General features: G+C 29.8%; 3 protein-coding genes across 5 annotated transcripts; 2 read left to right on the top strand and 1 right to left on the bottom strand.

The window, feature by feature from the left end:
- Positions 1 to 35: 35 nt before the first annotated feature.
- On the bottom strand, positions 36 to 16017 carry LOC100647680 (ubiquitin-conjugating enzyme E2-24 kDa). 2 transcript variants are annotated; one of them, XM_048413755.1, is made up of 8 exons: positions 15845 to 16017; positions 5970 to 6213; positions 4976 to 5099; positions 4671 to 4805; positions 4540 to 4590; positions 3885 to 4017; positions 3057 to 3204; positions 36 to 2823 (listed from the first exon to the last, which is right to left on the bottom strand). In XM_048413755.1, exons 4-8 carry the CDS (start codon positions 4799 to 4801, stop codon positions 2726 to 2728), a joined length of 561 nt encoding a protein of 186 aa, XP_048269712.1. In that variant the 5' UTR covers positions 4802 to 4805; positions 4976 to 5099; positions 5970 to 6213; positions 15845 to 16017; the 3' UTR covers positions 36 to 2725. The 2 variants fall into 2 exon arrangements, with proteins under 2 accessions (XP_048269712.1, XP_048269714.1); XM_048413757.1 differs by having other exon boundaries at positions 4976 to 5007.
- LOC100651268 (peptidoglycan-recognition protein 2) lies at positions 7908 to 9691 on the top strand. Of its 2 annotated transcripts, XM_012317934.3 has the most exons (5): positions 7908 to 8178; positions 8307 to 8428; positions 8661 to 8874; positions 9170 to 9288; positions 9388 to 9691. In XM_012317934.3, exons 2-5 carry the CDS (start codon positions 8383 to 8385, stop codon positions 9570 to 9572), a joined length of 564 nt encoding a protein of 187 aa, XP_012173324.1. In that variant the 5' UTR covers positions 7908 to 8178; positions 8307 to 8382; the 3' UTR covers positions 9573 to 9691. The 2 variants fall into 2 exon arrangements, with proteins under 2 accessions (XP_012173324.1, XP_048269711.1); XM_048413754.1 differs by lacking the exon at positions 7908 to 8178 and having other exon boundaries at positions 8185 to 8428.
- On the top strand, positions 13561 to 15205 carry LOC100643262 (glycine-rich cell wall structural protein). Its single transcript, XM_003401988.4, has 3 exons — positions 13561 to 13683; positions 13917 to 14041; positions 14934 to 15205. The coding sequence occupies exons 1-3, from the start codon at positions 13663 to 13665 to the stop codon at positions 15055 to 15057; spliced, it is 270 nt and encodes an 89-aa protein (XP_003402036.2). The 5' UTR covers positions 13561 to 13662; the 3' UTR covers positions 15058 to 15205.
- Positions 16018 to 16281: the final 264 nt, after the last annotated feature.

Genomic DNA, 16281 nt, shown 5'->3' with positions numbered 1-16281 from the left:
AAATAAAAACAAAAATAGAGAAAGATCAGTAAACATTCTATACGACCAGATTTTCTTCTTTTATTTTGTTCTATATTCACTCTAAGATTAGCAGACTAACATTTATTAATCATATAGGATGCTCTCTTGTAGCGTCTTACAACTATATGTTGAAAAGAAAGTAAAAGAAATTCACAAGAAAAAATAGAACAGGAATCCGTTTAAACGATCTTTTGTGCCATAATATTACCTTAGAAACATTAGTTATTATTGACTACTTATATATTCTCTAAATTCTTCTATCGCACTCTTATTTTATACGAGTTATAAAAAGCTGTTTAAATTTAGCACATTTCGGAAATTATTGAAACCTTCTTCTTACGCGAGTCTTCAAATGACTCAAAGAATCGTTTAAACAATCTCCTTTACATAATTCATACGATGAAACACGCTTCATTAAAAATGTTTTTACTTTTTTTTAACATTTAATTACAAAAGAGCAAATTTCTACGTACGATCTATATACAATTTCAGGGGTCCAAAAGATCATTTTATCAAGAACCGCACAGAATATATTTACAAGAATCTCGACAGTAATTTCAATGAAATAAAAAACAAAATCCCTTTGCGCGACGCAAACTGTACAATAATTAATGAATGAAATAACTAATTAAGACAGTGAATGCTCAGTTCTAAAAACTTTAAAATTTTTGTCTTTTGTTATTATTAATTTCATTTGTGGTAGAGGCTACGATGATGTTAATAGCTGAACAATTTTTATATACGTTAATTTATCTTTTAGTAAAATTAATAATTAATCAGTATAAAATGTATTTGAGTTCTATAACTTGAATACTTCGTTCATCTTCAATCTCATATAAAAAAATTGTACAACAGTATTACTTTTTGAATTATTTGTTAATGTAATCAATATAAATTTTATGGAAATCATGAACTGTGACTCTTTATCGTTAACATAGAGAAAATTATGTTTATTTACAGTTACAGTGATTTAAGTTTTATGGGCCCGATTAAAACAATCTTGAAAAGTATATTGATTGGTACACAATTTTTAACAGATTTATCAAAGTTAATTTAGTTTTCATAGTTATTATTTGTTTCATATTCATATTTATATTCAGTTACCCAATAGGCATAATCAAATAGATTAAAAACTACGTAAAAAATCTCTACATAATACTATAATCTTTGTTAATTCGATGGAATGAAATGTGTTTAAATGAAAATTAATTTCGATCAAATAATTTTACGTAATACGATTAATCATACTTTATATAGAAATTATGTAAAGAGTGCAACATTTTAAAGGGACCCTTATGATAACTATCAGCCTAATTACTTACAGGTCAGATTATTTGTATTGTTCATAATATTGCCTAACCTATCAATATAATTCGATACTCTCAATGGACATACCACTTTAAATACTATCTCATCGCAAATTTTTAAAACGAGCAAATAAACAAAAGGAACAGAGAAAACAAGAAAAAGATAGAGAAGCCCTCACTTTCACTTTTTCACCCCTGTGCCATACTTTTAAGAAAGTTTAAGAAACTAAAAGTTCTCTTTATTATAATTATGAAAATGTGTACTTACATATTACAGAAATTCACAATACCAATCTATTACTTTAGCTTGAAAAGTAAATCGCTTCTAATTCTGGAAGACATTGTACAATAACTTTTATATTTAAAAAATCTTGTATAATTTAAAAGAAAAATTTATCATAGATCTATGCTTTACAATAAAAAAGAATACTTTCTGTTGAATTTAATATATTACATTGGTACCTAATACTAATATCAATACCGGATATATTTTGTAAAAGTTTATTGGTTAAAAGAATTTGTGATGCTACTATAAAAGTTTCGAATCGAATTGATGCAAATATTTTTCATACAAACAATTTATTATAAATAAAAAAAAAGTGGGTATTTGCGCGAAGATCAGTACATGTAATGGAAAAAATGATTCGAGACTAAATATTAAGGCTAGATGTACATTTTTATGGCATCATTAGTCAATTATATTCACAAGAATGCATTTTGGAAGATATAAACGCGTTTTAAGAGCTGCAGGGTGAAAACGAGAGTAGTAAGGTAGCACATGCACGCACATTCATTCATCTTAGGCACATTTACATACTCGATATAAAAGCACATCACAATGATCGTATGGACGATCTTAAAGAGTCTTTCATTTAAAGCAATCCTTCGATAGATATACATATACATACGATAAGTTTTCGAAGGTGCAGAGAACCTGAACCATGATTATTCGAATGATCACTTATAATCATTAATGGGATTTATTAAAAAGTATAATTTAAATATAAACAGAAATTATGATTATCAAGTACATTTCGGTACATTTTTTCGAATAACCGAACATTTTTGCCAGCTATGAGGCATTTTTTAATGTGAGGTAACTTCCCTTTAATGCGACTATATCTAATGCTGATTAGCGAAACAATGTCTGTAAAATAATCACTGTTTACACGGACAAATAATTTTAATTAAAATATAGTTTAAAGAAAAGTACCACTGCATTAAGGCAATTTTAAACTTACAAATAACGTTCGATTAATCGAGAAAATTTGATTATCTTTATTAATTTGTTAAAAATGAATGATCAATCCGAATAATCAAAATTTTAGCATAGTCGAACGGGCTCCCTTAAGTTTGCTTTGAAAGAACAAGGAGATCAGCTTTATTCAAAAAGTCATTCATGTGGCATAACGCTTAGTCCAAAGTCGTGCTATGCGATCATGCTCTTCTCTATTTTGTAGATACTGCGTTGCTATACTTCCTACTAAAGGATCCGCTGAAACATAAATAATATCATAAATAATAGCATAATAGTAAATTTATTCATATTCCTATTTTACATAATATATTCATTCATTTAAGATGATTTTAGAATAATATAAAATTGCACAACAACAAATTTGAAGATATATAAATACATATATTAATTTCGTTAGCTTTATTTGAAGAGAATATATTATATTAATACCTAAAATAATTTAACTATAATATTTATGAAGTTCGTTTTACCTGGATTACAATCTGTTAAGAGAGAACAGATAGATAGTAGTACTTTTGAAATGGTTAGCGCGGGAGACCAATTATCCTTTAAAATGTCCAAACAAATTACACCCTGACTGTTGATATTACAATGATAGATGCGTGTTCGGAATGTAACCTAAAAACATTATATTAACGATTAATTATATCTTAATGATTTTCTGTCACTCTTCCCACTACTTTTAATAGATGATCCACAATGGACTGTTTTTTATTTGTACTATATAATACAATATGTTCTGAAAGATACGCAGCCCGTTAATGAGAAATTACAGAGATTATAAACTTTTTATAATGACTGCATAAAAGTCCCTTTTTCAAAGAAAATATGCTGTATTCTTATATTATCTTTATAAATTAAGTACCTAACATTGAAAAGTTAAAATCAACATATAACTTCATCTTCTTTATTTCAAAGCTATTTCTATATTCAGTTCCGTTACATTTTGTTTTTAATAAATTACAATCTAAAATTACATGTTTAATAAACTGTCACTAAAATTTTATCGAGTATTATTTGCTATTAATTTTACAATAAATGCATGTGATTAAAACATTATATAGTATAATATAGAAAAAAGTTTGAATAATAATTTAATAACGTAAACATTGATTAGAACGTTAAAGCGTTAAAAATAAAATAATTTATTGCAAATTTCATGTCATCTTGTATATAAACAATTTTTCTATATTTTAATATCGCATTATTGCACATCAACTCTATAACTTTTACTGACATAAATTTCGTTATAAAATTTATCACAAAATTAATAATAATTAATTATGCGATTAACGTACCTTTGGAGGTTTAAATGGATACTCTGGGGAAAAATGTATGTCTAAGAAAAATACTCCTCCCTCATAAACTGAACCAGGAGGTCCAAGTATTGTTGATACCCATTCATATAAATTGTCTCCTTTAGGTCCTGCGCTATAAGATAAATACCAAAGTTACATAGATTATTTAGTAGTATAAGAAACAAGAGCAAAAATTCGGATTTTGGCAAAAATTAACAATTAGACCATTGATTGTAATAAAGCTTTTCTAATTACTAAAAGAAAGAAATTTGAAAGTCAAACTATTGTTTCCTTTTAGTAAACTTTAAGTAAGTTTATTTTAAGTGAATACTACAGTCGAACCTTGTCTTATATTATTCGAGACAATCCTAACAATCCTAACAATCCTAGAAGAAAGAAATATCGAATTTTTTGTTTCTCACATTCTGTGACACATAGCACAGCTTACAAAGTAAGTTTTACTTCAACTTCCAGAGATTTTCGCAATGGAGAGGAATGGAATGAACAAAATTGTAATTTTATAGATTTCTGAATTATCCAGATTCGACTGTATTATTGGCACAAACCGAAAGTTAGCCAAAATAAGCTTTACTTTGAATGTGTTAATATCACAAATAACATAAATGATAAAAATAATTAGGGGAAAAAATCAAACCTGCAATTTGGTGGTGGATCTAATGTGATTTCTGCCAATTCTTTTTGTATCCTGCGACAAGAAGATTAGTTTAAGCTCTTGTTAAGTCTCCATGGCAGAGTCTTTTTAATTTTGGATGATGGATGTGCTACCTTTTGGCGGATGTTCCTAAAGCTTTCGACATCTTTGGATTAGGCTTCGCTTCCTTGCTCTCTGGCTTATTGTCTGCCAGTGATGAACCACGCCCCCGGCCAGTTCCACTGGAACCTGCGCCTGATGACATGGCTCTAAAATGATTTACTTAAACTGTAAAATATATTTACTTCAGAAATACATGTAATAAGATAGCATACAAGAAATCAAGTTTAATAATATACATTTCATTATTGTTACATAGGTAATAAATAACAAACAAATATATAGGTCTATTAATTATCAAAGATACAATAGAACAAACCTCGTGCCCTTGACTATGGACGTCGAGAACCTCTTTGGATAAGACACACAAAAGAGAAATACTCTTAGTACCAATGATAGTATATTCTCACCAAAAATTATTAAACGAATGATTCTCTTCTCACCTAAAATTTGATAAAATACAAAAAAATAGTTTCAGTAGAATTTATTTCTTTAACATAATAATATATAGTAATTAAGGAAAATTCAAGTGATTAGATGAAATTAATTAAAAGCATTAGAATGATAAATATAAATTCATGTACAAAATTGTATTTATAAATATATTTATAATTACAAATATTTTTTAAAAGATACCTTTAAAATTAAATATTCCAATTAATAGATTGTGACGTTACATATTTCATTATTGACTTTTCATTGATAGAATAAAAATTAGATTAGGAATATTGCCTTATACGACTAACACTTTAGTGCTTAAAATCAAAATAAAACAAATCCACAAGATACAAAGCAAATGTTCACATATTTCTGTATTCTGCTCTACATAAACAAACATTACATGAATAGTTGTACAACCTCAGTAAATATAATTTTGCATGACAGTTTTGTTAATTTAAATTATATGAAAAAAAGAAAAATGATGTGCATAAAAGAGATTAATTAAATTCTGTAATTTTATAAATGCTTGTAAAATATAGAGTCATATATCTTAAACAAAAATGAAAAATAATTGTCACAAAACTGAATATATACAAATGCATAAATCTTTATAGAATAAGTGAAAACATATTTAATAATTTGTAGTAGATAACTAATTTAATCGGTAAGATACTTAAAATATATTATCAACATTGAATAAAGGGATTTGATAATCAGATAACGAAAGAACGTACAATAATTATCAATAATTTCTATTTAAAAAGAGAATCATAGAACCATTCATGATTCAGAGGAAGAGGTGTGTTACCTCGTTGGTAGAAAAGTTAGCCTTTCGATCGTTTCAGAATAAACTTTAGGACCAAAGATCGAACCTACGTAAATCCCAAGTGAACCGGCCGAATTCTTTATTGGATGTACTACTGGAAGCGAACGTGCTCCTCAGGTGCTGCTGTGTATGCTGGCGGGCTTCATCGTCGCTCTCATGTCTCGAAGTCACGATCGCGGCGTCCCTTTTCCCTCGGCGAGCGCCGAAACGTGCGCATCTCTGCGTCGCCGGATGTTGACTCTGTCGCCGCCGCGGCGGACATCGGTAATCCTAACTTCTAGATGGATGCACTGTCTCCATCATTATTCAAAAATATACAATACCAATCATTACCAATAAATTCCCTAACATCAATTTTCGTCTCTTTTTTTTCATTAGGTTAGGGGGTACGTTAGTCCACAATAACCATAAAAGTTGGAACTATTTATTTCATAATATACTTGAGATATATTATTTATATGCGTAGGTGATACAAATATGAATTTCTTTCTATTACTATTAGTTAAAAATCTAGTTATTTAGAAGTATAAAAAATGATAGCTTTATTTGTATGACGCGCACGCGCGCGTGTGTGTGTATACAGTGGGTCGCAAAAGTTTTCATTTTTATATTGTGCTTATCATATAAAACGTTTTAAAACTTTCATAACACCAATGAGACGTGATTACGTGATTATATCGGCAAAATTTTATTGAAACTATTATATATTATATATGTGCAACGTATTTATTGCAGACCTATATTTAGTAAAAGTTTAATATACAATATGAATAATAATACCGTCTTAAGCGTATATCTAGTAAGTAGTAAAAATGGTCTCACTATATAGTGAGACATATTAATGTTGTGGATGATTGCCAGTTTAAATATTTTTGTGATTGGTGTTAGGTTTCTACAAAATATATATTTGTATTAAATATCTTGCAACCTCTGTACACTTTCAGAATCGTTAAAAATTTTACCAATATAATCTGATAGTTGGGTGTCATTACAGCGCTAATGGAATTTTAAGATGTTTCGTATAATACACGTAATATGATCATAAAAAGCATACCCGCTGTATGTATCTGTTATTAAATGTATACCTATTTGAAGATTGAAAAAACACAGAGATGGGATATTAAGTATTTCGTAGACGTTTAACAGGAACTTTTAAATTATAGGTTTCCTGAAGTTCAACAGGAATTTTTAAATTATAGATTTCCTGAAGGCGAATTACATATAACAGTTTTGAGTTTATTTTCGCGGATGAGTTTTTAATTATTTCCAAAGTTTTATCGCGTACTAACCGAACTAGGAGGACGCTACTGTGGACGAAAACTATGCAAAGATCGGTTATATTCATGCACTATAATAAAATTAATTAAATTGCGGTGTGATTTTTTATCATATTTAGTTTTAAAAGTCAGTTTTTTTCTTGCATCCTTTTTAATTTTTTTCTGTTATTACAATTTCATAAATTTCTAGAATAAGCGGAATGCGTGCGTTGATTGGTCGATAAAATAGATAAGGAAGATGGTCGACGAGTAGTTCTACTAGAGGGAAGTTTGAACGCATTTTTAAGAAAGGAAGACAGGAAATAATTAAAGGATGGAGAAGGGTAAACATACCGACTTAAAATAATCAAAACTCATAGATAAGGACTGTACATATATGTGTCGAGTAGAAACGGCGACATTAAGGAAATATCCCCTGTAATTTCCTTACTGTATTTGGAAACACGCGGCAGAAGAACATAACACAGGACGAATTCATCTTGGAAGACACTAGGAATAACATATTTTATATTATTGACTAAATGAATTAACTATTTATTATAACAGCGATAAATATTGTATTGTATTGTCGATGAATTTGCCAGTAAACGGTCTGCATTTCATTTAAACACATTTTTGAATAACAAATAGTTTGGGAGATAATTGCGTGTGAACCTTCAAATCGTACACCCTGTACATGTATGTAGCTTACTTCTTGAGTTATGGATGATTAAAGAAAATGTTCAAAAGTGTTTACCTCGTTAGTTTAGTGAATGTTATTAACTGAATATGTACTTAAGCACATACGTTGTAACTCCGAAGCATGACTTGATCTTTTCTAAAGTTTACGAAATAATACGAATCCAAAATTAAATATATGAGCTATATCTGGAATATCCCCGCTTGTGCGCACATTCAGGAAAAAAAAAAGAAAAAAAAAGAAAAGATAAAATGCAGAAAAGAAACATTAACGCTTTAGATTATATGAACTTTAGTCGGGTGAGATAGCTTCCAACTGCAAGCACATTTAACCACATATTTGTCTTCGTTTATTAATTGCTCCGCCTTTTATAATTGATACATTTGTTGAAATATAATAGTAGTTTATTGTATTTTTTTATTTTTAGTTTATTTAGAAGAATAAAGAACATACAGGTCCAGCTTTACAAGTGATCATACCAGTTTCATTTTAATATTTACAAGATGGAAAAATTTATGTTCATAATCTTTCTTCTCTTTTGTATCAGTGGTAAGTCAGTATTTAAATGTTATCGAAGATAATGTAATTTTACTAAAAACTATGCTAATAATTGTTTTCGAGAAAATATATTTGAAAGAAGTAAACATTTTAGAAAATTATTATTTCGACGTTATTCAACAATCAAACAATATAGATATGTATGTACACGATGTTTTTATAAATTAAAAATACAAAACATATGTTTCTTAAGAATAAAGTAATATAAATTTTACTTTCTCAGACGGAAACGAAAGTTGCCCTCAGATTATCGGACGGAGCGAGTGGACTGATGTAGACGCAAAAAGCATAAATTATTTAATTATTCCCATACCATATGTCATTATTCATCATACAGTTACCGCAGAATGTAATACTAGAAGTGAATGTATTGCTCAAGCCGAGAACATTCGATCTTATCACATGGATAGTAATGGATGGGATGATATAGGATACTCTTAAGTATCATTTTAAATACATTACTTACACCACATAACACGATCATATAAGATCTGTAGTTTAAATGTAGAAAAAATAAGTGACAATGAACTTTGAATAATTCGAAAAAGGAATTTAATCCGCTCACTTTAGCCTCTCATTAACTAGATTTCGGTTTTCAATATTTTACAACGATTCTAAAGAAATTTGTATTTTTTATTTATTATTTTTATATTTATAGAGTGCAACTGACAATTGTATGAAACAATAAGCGTTTTATTCTACCGTTTGTTATTTAATATTTTTACACGATAGATTTCTAATCGGTGGAGATGGGAATGTATATGAGGGCCGCGGCTGGAATCGTGAAGGAGCTCATACCATTGGATATAATAAAAAATCTGTCGGAATTGGTTTTATAGGAAATTTTCAAGGTATTCACACTTTCTTTCCTTTGTGATTATATGTATTATACATTTGCATTTTTATATTATAATTATTTTACGTTAAATGCAATGTCCTTTTTTACTCAGAAAAGGCCGCAAGTGATAAAATGCTGAATGCCGCGCATGCATTAATTCATTGTGGCAAATCAAAAGGAATACTTAGAGAAGATATTCGTGTAATCGGTGCTAAACAAGTTACAGCCACTATGAGTCCTGGATCAAAACTTCAGAAGCAAATTAAAAATTGGCTTGAATGGGTTCCTACTCCGTAACCGCAGAACATAAGTGTTTGAATGTAGTATTTGTCTATCAATAACAATGTTATACGAATAATATATAATTAACAGGGAAAATGTTGATTTGGGTAATATATTTAGCATCTTTTATTTTATATTCGTTTGTTAAACGAGTCGATACACCACATAAAATTGAAGGCATATTTTTTTATATCCTTAATTATACTAGCGTTAGAAAATACTTTGTACATTAATATAAGATAATAAAATGTTGCTATTAATACTAATAAAATGATGAGTTTCATTACTATTTTAATCCTTAACTATATCCTTTCTTTCTTTTGCTTTTGACGTAGTATCGAAGGGGAAAATTGTTTGTATTCCTATCTCGTCTCTGTCTCTTCGAATATTTTCAATAGCCAACGTTAGATTCATACTAGATATTAGGATCGTCAAATGCCGAATTTGTATCTGCCGGGATTTATTCTCAAAGTTAACGATGCAATTTGTCGATTTAAGGTATGATATCGAAATGTTCTGCCCTTATTCCCAAAACGTCGTTTTAGCAATTAAACATACATAGAATATGTTCTATTTTATCTTCGTTCGAAGATAGAACGACAGTTTTTGCTACCAGCCGGGAAGTTAAAAGAGAGATATTCTACGATTTTATAAAGTACGATATTAACGTAATATGAGATATATATATCGTGCCATGTACGACTGAAATTTCAGTTTGCACACATACATTGTAAATAAAATTTATTTATAAAGGATTATTTATAAAGAATTATATATAGTGCTATACAAATTATAATCATCCAGAAAGGAAAGCGACAATTGTTACGATAATTCTAAAGTTTAGTAATGTTTCAATTAATAATATCGAAGGCTCGTCGTATTTGTATCACCACCAACCGCTTTTGCCTGGCCATCCTCTTCCTCCCCAGCTATTACCGTTACAACCGTTTCCGCGACCACGCCAAGAGCCGTACAATCCATAACGCCATGGATTTCCATAACTTAAAAACGTTAGAAAAATTATTATTAAATTCAGGAATAGAAATCGCTGTATAAATAATTCGCTAATACCGAGACTATGAAATTACTTGAGAATAATGTTATTTTTATATTGATATTCAAAAATTATTTCATATCCGAACCTCAAAGCCAAACAATATTAAGTCGACCTTAAAAAAAAAAAAAAAGAAGAAGAAAAAGAAAAAATGTCATTCTACATATTTCTGGTACAAAATTTTTCACTTGTTCACGGATCTTGCAACTTTGTTTTGTTCTTCAACTTCTCGAAAGTATCAAATGTGTGACCTGATATACACTGTGGTTCTGGGTTCCAGACACAGTCTACATGATTTTAAGCTATTTAAACGGTGGAAGCCACGATTCATTAGACTCGCGAAAGTTTGCCAAAAAATGTTCCGAACAAAATTTTGTAGGTATGAATTATTTTGATTTACCCATAAGCAGTTGCGTCAGCATTCAAGTCGTTGGCATTTTGTAAAGGGGATTCAACCTCCATAGTTATAGGTTTTAAAGGCTCTTCCAAACAGGATACCAAAACCATCATTGAGACAAGTAAGATCTATATACGAAAGACATCCTTTATTCTTTATTTATATGACGGAACAGCAATACGGTATATTATTAAGAAAAAGAATAATAATTTTTACTTTCTAAAGTATTATACGCATATACATATATATGTAAAAATATCGTTCATTTCATGGAAAATAATAATGTGATTTTTTGAAATATAAACAGAAACAACGTCAAAGATTTTTTGAAATAAAATCGCAGTAAACACACTGAATTCAGTACTCACCAAATGCACTGGTCGCAACATTTTGAGAACTGAGATCAGATCGCCCAGGATCGGGTTTATATATCTGTCTCTTTAAACACAAAGAATTGCGAAGAAAGGTTGACATCACACAAGGATGCGCACAATAAAGGATAAACCGGTGAATGTTGAGCCAATGTCGATTAATTCTTTTTCTTACGCTAAGATATGGCATTTCATTTTCCTTATTATATAAAACAACTTTGCGCAACAAAAAGTTAAGTCAAAGTATCAGAAGGATATTTGCAGTCTAAAGAAGCTGCGATTATTTGTTCACTATTTGATACCTTCTATATCTTCTATACCTATTCCTTAAAGTAATGGCACTGGTGCGTAAAGTCATCTTTATTTTACTGTATCTTTAAATAAATAAAGAGACAAACGATAAACTTTGTTTATCTGCTGTAACAAATTTTTATAAGAATATTATTTTGCGGGGAAATAATATCTTTCAAATATGTTCTGTGCGATACAAATCGATTATGCCCTACGGTAGTAACATTTTAAGAGCACTAATAAGTACACCGTGGTCTTAAGTTTGTAGTACGAGTGAAGTCGGAGATTATCTTTGGTTCTAAGTGAGAGAGAACATCAGTGTACATGATGTACATTGTTAATCAATCGTATTGTTATTTTAATAACGAGAAGTACGCGTAATATGAATAAATTAGATCGATCGTGATATCTTCTGAGAATTTTTTCTGATAAACTAATATAAGTAATATAAGAAATACTAAATAAACACACATGATCCGCAATTTGACTTTAAACGCTTTATTTACAGAGGCATAAGCGTCAACTACAAAACGTATATAAAGGTAAGATTGTATTCTTTATTTATCGCAGAATATGAAAGATTGACTCGTTATGACATCGCTAGTGGAGGTGTGTACTGTTAGTTACATCGAATTGTGCGTACATATGCGTATATATACAGTTGGTAATTTACTAACTGTATTTTTATATACCAAGCTATATATTACAAAATACATAGTTGCGTTCTAAAAAATGCTGGTGACCTTAAAATTCTTCTTCATTCCCTAATGTAAAAAGATTTAGCTACACGAAACGTTGTACCCCCTACAATACTTTACATTTTCAATACGATACCTTTTTTGTATCACCATTATTTTCAATGATATTCAACTGTTATGCTTTACGTGCTTCACGCTGTATACAATATCGAATGTTATATGAAATAAGTAACGAAGAACATTTTATCGTAGAATACGAATGTAATTACAATCCTGTTTATTCTACTGTATTCGTATGATTAGAATGACTCGATGTAAACAACAGGTTACACCTTCAATAACTATATCGTAATAAGACAACGTTTCATATCCTGTAATTAAAAAACGCATTCTTAGCTGCATACTTACTTATCAATATTTCCTTGTGATTTTGTAAACAAAGTATTTAAAGACAAACTGCGTATAATATGGAATTTATTTTTCCTTATATTAGTTTCCTACTGTTTACCAGAAAAATTTCTCAGAACATATCATGAACGATCTAATTTATTCATATTACGCGTACTTCTTGTTCTTAAAATAACAATACGATTGATTAACAATGTACACCATGTACACCAATGTTCTCTCTCAGATCCAGAACCAAAGAATATCTCCTCGTACTACAGATTTCACTCGTACTACAAACTTAAGACCACGGTGTACTTATTACTGCTCTTAAAATGTTATTACCTTAGGGCATAATCGATTTGTATTGCACAGAGCATATTCCAAAGATATTATTTCCCTGCAAAATAATATTCTTATAAAAATTTGTTACAACAGATAAACAAAGTTTGTCGTTTGTCTCTTTATTTATTTAAAGACATAGTAAAATAAAGATGACTTTACGCACCAGTGCTATTATTTTAAGGAATAGATATAGAAGATATAGAAGATGTCAAATAGTTGACAAATAATTTACTACACAAAGATATAAAGACGAAGATTACGAATTAACTAGAAGAATATCAAATAATCGCAGCTTCTTTAGACTGAAAATATCCTTCTAATGCTTTCAGTAACTTTTTATTGCACAAAGTTATTTTATATAATAAGAAAATTAAAATGCTATCCACAAAATTTTGGTGTAAACTGTTAAAAAAGGTGATTCGACATTTTTCAATCGTATTTATACAATGTTTACCTTATTCTTCGCAATCTTGTGTGTCATCTCGATCCTTCTTCGCAACTGTTTGTGCTAGCAAAGACATATATAAGCCCGATCCTGGACGATCTGATCTCAGTTCTCAAAATGTTGCGACCAGTGCATTTGGTGAGTACTGAATTCAGTGTGTTTACTGCGATTTTATTTCAAAAAATCTTTGACGTTGTTTCTGTTTATATTTCAAAAAATCACATTATTATTTTCCATGAAACGAACGATATGTTTACATATATATGTATATGCGTATAATACTTTAGAAAGTAAAAATTATTATTCTTTTTCTTAATAATATACCGTATTACTGTTCCGTCATATAAATAAAGGATGTCTTTCGTATATAGATCTTACTTGTCTCAATGATGGTTTTGGTATCCTGTTTGGAGAAGCCTTTAAAACCTGCTACTGTGGAGGTTGAATCTTCTTTGAATAACGTCAAGGACTTGAATGCTGATGCAACTGCTTATGAGTAAGTAAAAATAATTTACGATATCAAACAATTGACGAGTTGATTTAAAAACTATTCATCATTGAAAAATAAACACTTTCTATCGTACACGATGATAAAAGTAGCGGAATATAATCCATGTTTCATAACTTTCTGCTGGACGCTTTCTATTTTCATTGTAGAATGGATTTTATGATAAATTAAATTAATAAACGATATTATTTCTTGTTTCTTTTGGATATCTCGAAAGAAAAATAATTATTTTATTATTACGTCTAATTCAATACTGACTAACGTGCTAAGAACATTTTTTTGGCAGATTATCGCGAGTCTAAAGAATCGAAGCATCCAACGTTTAGATACCTTAAAATCGTATTAACTATATCTGGGTTCCAATGCCAGAGTCCAATGCCAAACTTAAATCACACTTTTCAATCTTTAGCATAGAACAAATCACAGTTGCAAAGCCTTGTAACTGAAATCATTACAGATATATACGTAATTTTTTGAACGCAGATAAAATGTTTATCGTTTTATTGTTTAAAAGTGAATTTGTGTCCTGGGCATTGTTGCGTTTTGAAATAAAAATAGACCGTTTTCCTTGGAACAAGATATGAATCTAATATCGTTTTTACGCTATTATATTAAAAACTAATTTTTAGAATGAGAAAATTGTTTACCTTCGAAAAGAGTGAAAAATCTAATACAAGTAACATGTAAAATGGTTTTTTTTTTTTTTTTAAGTGAACTTTAATACACTCTGGCTTTGAGGTGCAGATATGAAATAATCTTTGAAAGTCCAGATATGAATTACATTATTTCCAAAGTAACTTGTTCGTTCCTTTATTAATAAATTATTTATGAAGAACTTTTTATTCCCGAATTTAATAACAATTTTATTAATGTTTTTAAGCTCTGATAGACAGCATTATGGACATGGATGGAATGGTGGTGGCGGTGGACACGGAGGTGGTGGCGGTGGACACGGGGGTGGTGGAAATGGACATGGAGGTGGTTGGGAAGGAAGGGGCGGTTGATGATGACGCAAGCAGGAAGAATCACCGATAGTAACCAGTAAAACATTACTAAAATATCGAATTATTGTAACATTTGTCACTTCACTTTTTCCATGATTATAATTTCTATAATATATAATCCTTTAAAAAATAAATGTTATTTCCAATATATGTGTAACTTATATTTCGCTCGTATCACTACATGATACATCTCGAATTACATTAATATTATTAGTTGTTTGTTTCGTCACTGTGATTTAAATTGTATCGACCGAAAGATCATTACCAATTGGTATATGGTAAATAGGGCGCGGAGGGGGCAGGGGGGATATATAGAAGATGGAAAAGATAGAAGAGCATAAAATATAATTAATTATGTGACATTACTTTATTTCAAGACATTATCTTCAAATAATCATCACATTAGATCTTTTAAATAATCAAGTGACTTTTCGTTGAATTACTTTGTCATTTGACAATCAAATGAAATGATTTTTTATTTTACTTGATATTCTCTATTTGAATAAATGGTACTTGAAATAAATTTAATGTATGAAAGACAAGGGGAACATAAACACAAATTACACAAGCATTCTGCTCTGCGTGTTCCTTCGTTTCTCATATGTAAAATTTTTACAACATTACGATTGAAATATTTTTTAAACTAATGATTGTTCAATCCAAGTACCTCGACACATCTTTACGGAGAATGACAAAATGCATCGAATAGTGCATCGAATAAAGCAATGTATAGTTTTATTTAGAAAAATAGAGGTTAACTTGAAATCTCTGGAATGTGTTCACTTACGGAAAAGACAGGTGCACCGCGTGATGCATCGCTCGAAACCATTTAATTTCTCGTAATGAAATTTTTCTGAACATTATACATACATATATCCCCTATCTTCCTTTCTTTCTTTCTTCCCCGGTATTTAAACAGCCTCAAACCCCGGATTCGCATTTCTAGATTTCCGCCATGTCTCTGACCACAGTGGCGGGTCCAAAAGGCGATCACCCCTACCGTCCCCCCACCCCCAAAGAGTAAGAAAACATAAAAATATTATGTCACATTCTGAAAAACTTGTTAAGTATATAATTAATGTGAATTGAATTATTTAGGCTGATAGTATCCGATAGAAATATCAAAATATAAATTACAAGCAAATTTTAAATCTTGTAAAAGAAAGTTCAAAAATGCACTTGCACGTTTCAATCCCCACCCCCTCCCCAGACAATGCTCCATGA

This window comes from Bombus terrestris, chromosome 17 (assembly GCF_910591885.1).
Source record: "Bombus terrestris chromosome 17, iyBomTerr1.2, whole genome shotgun sequence".
Lineage (NCBI taxonomy): Eukaryota > Metazoa > Arthropoda > Insecta > Hymenoptera > Apidae > Bombus > Bombus terrestris.
Note: the sequence above shows the minus strand (reverse complement) of the source record. Positions and strands in the feature narration are given on the sequence as shown.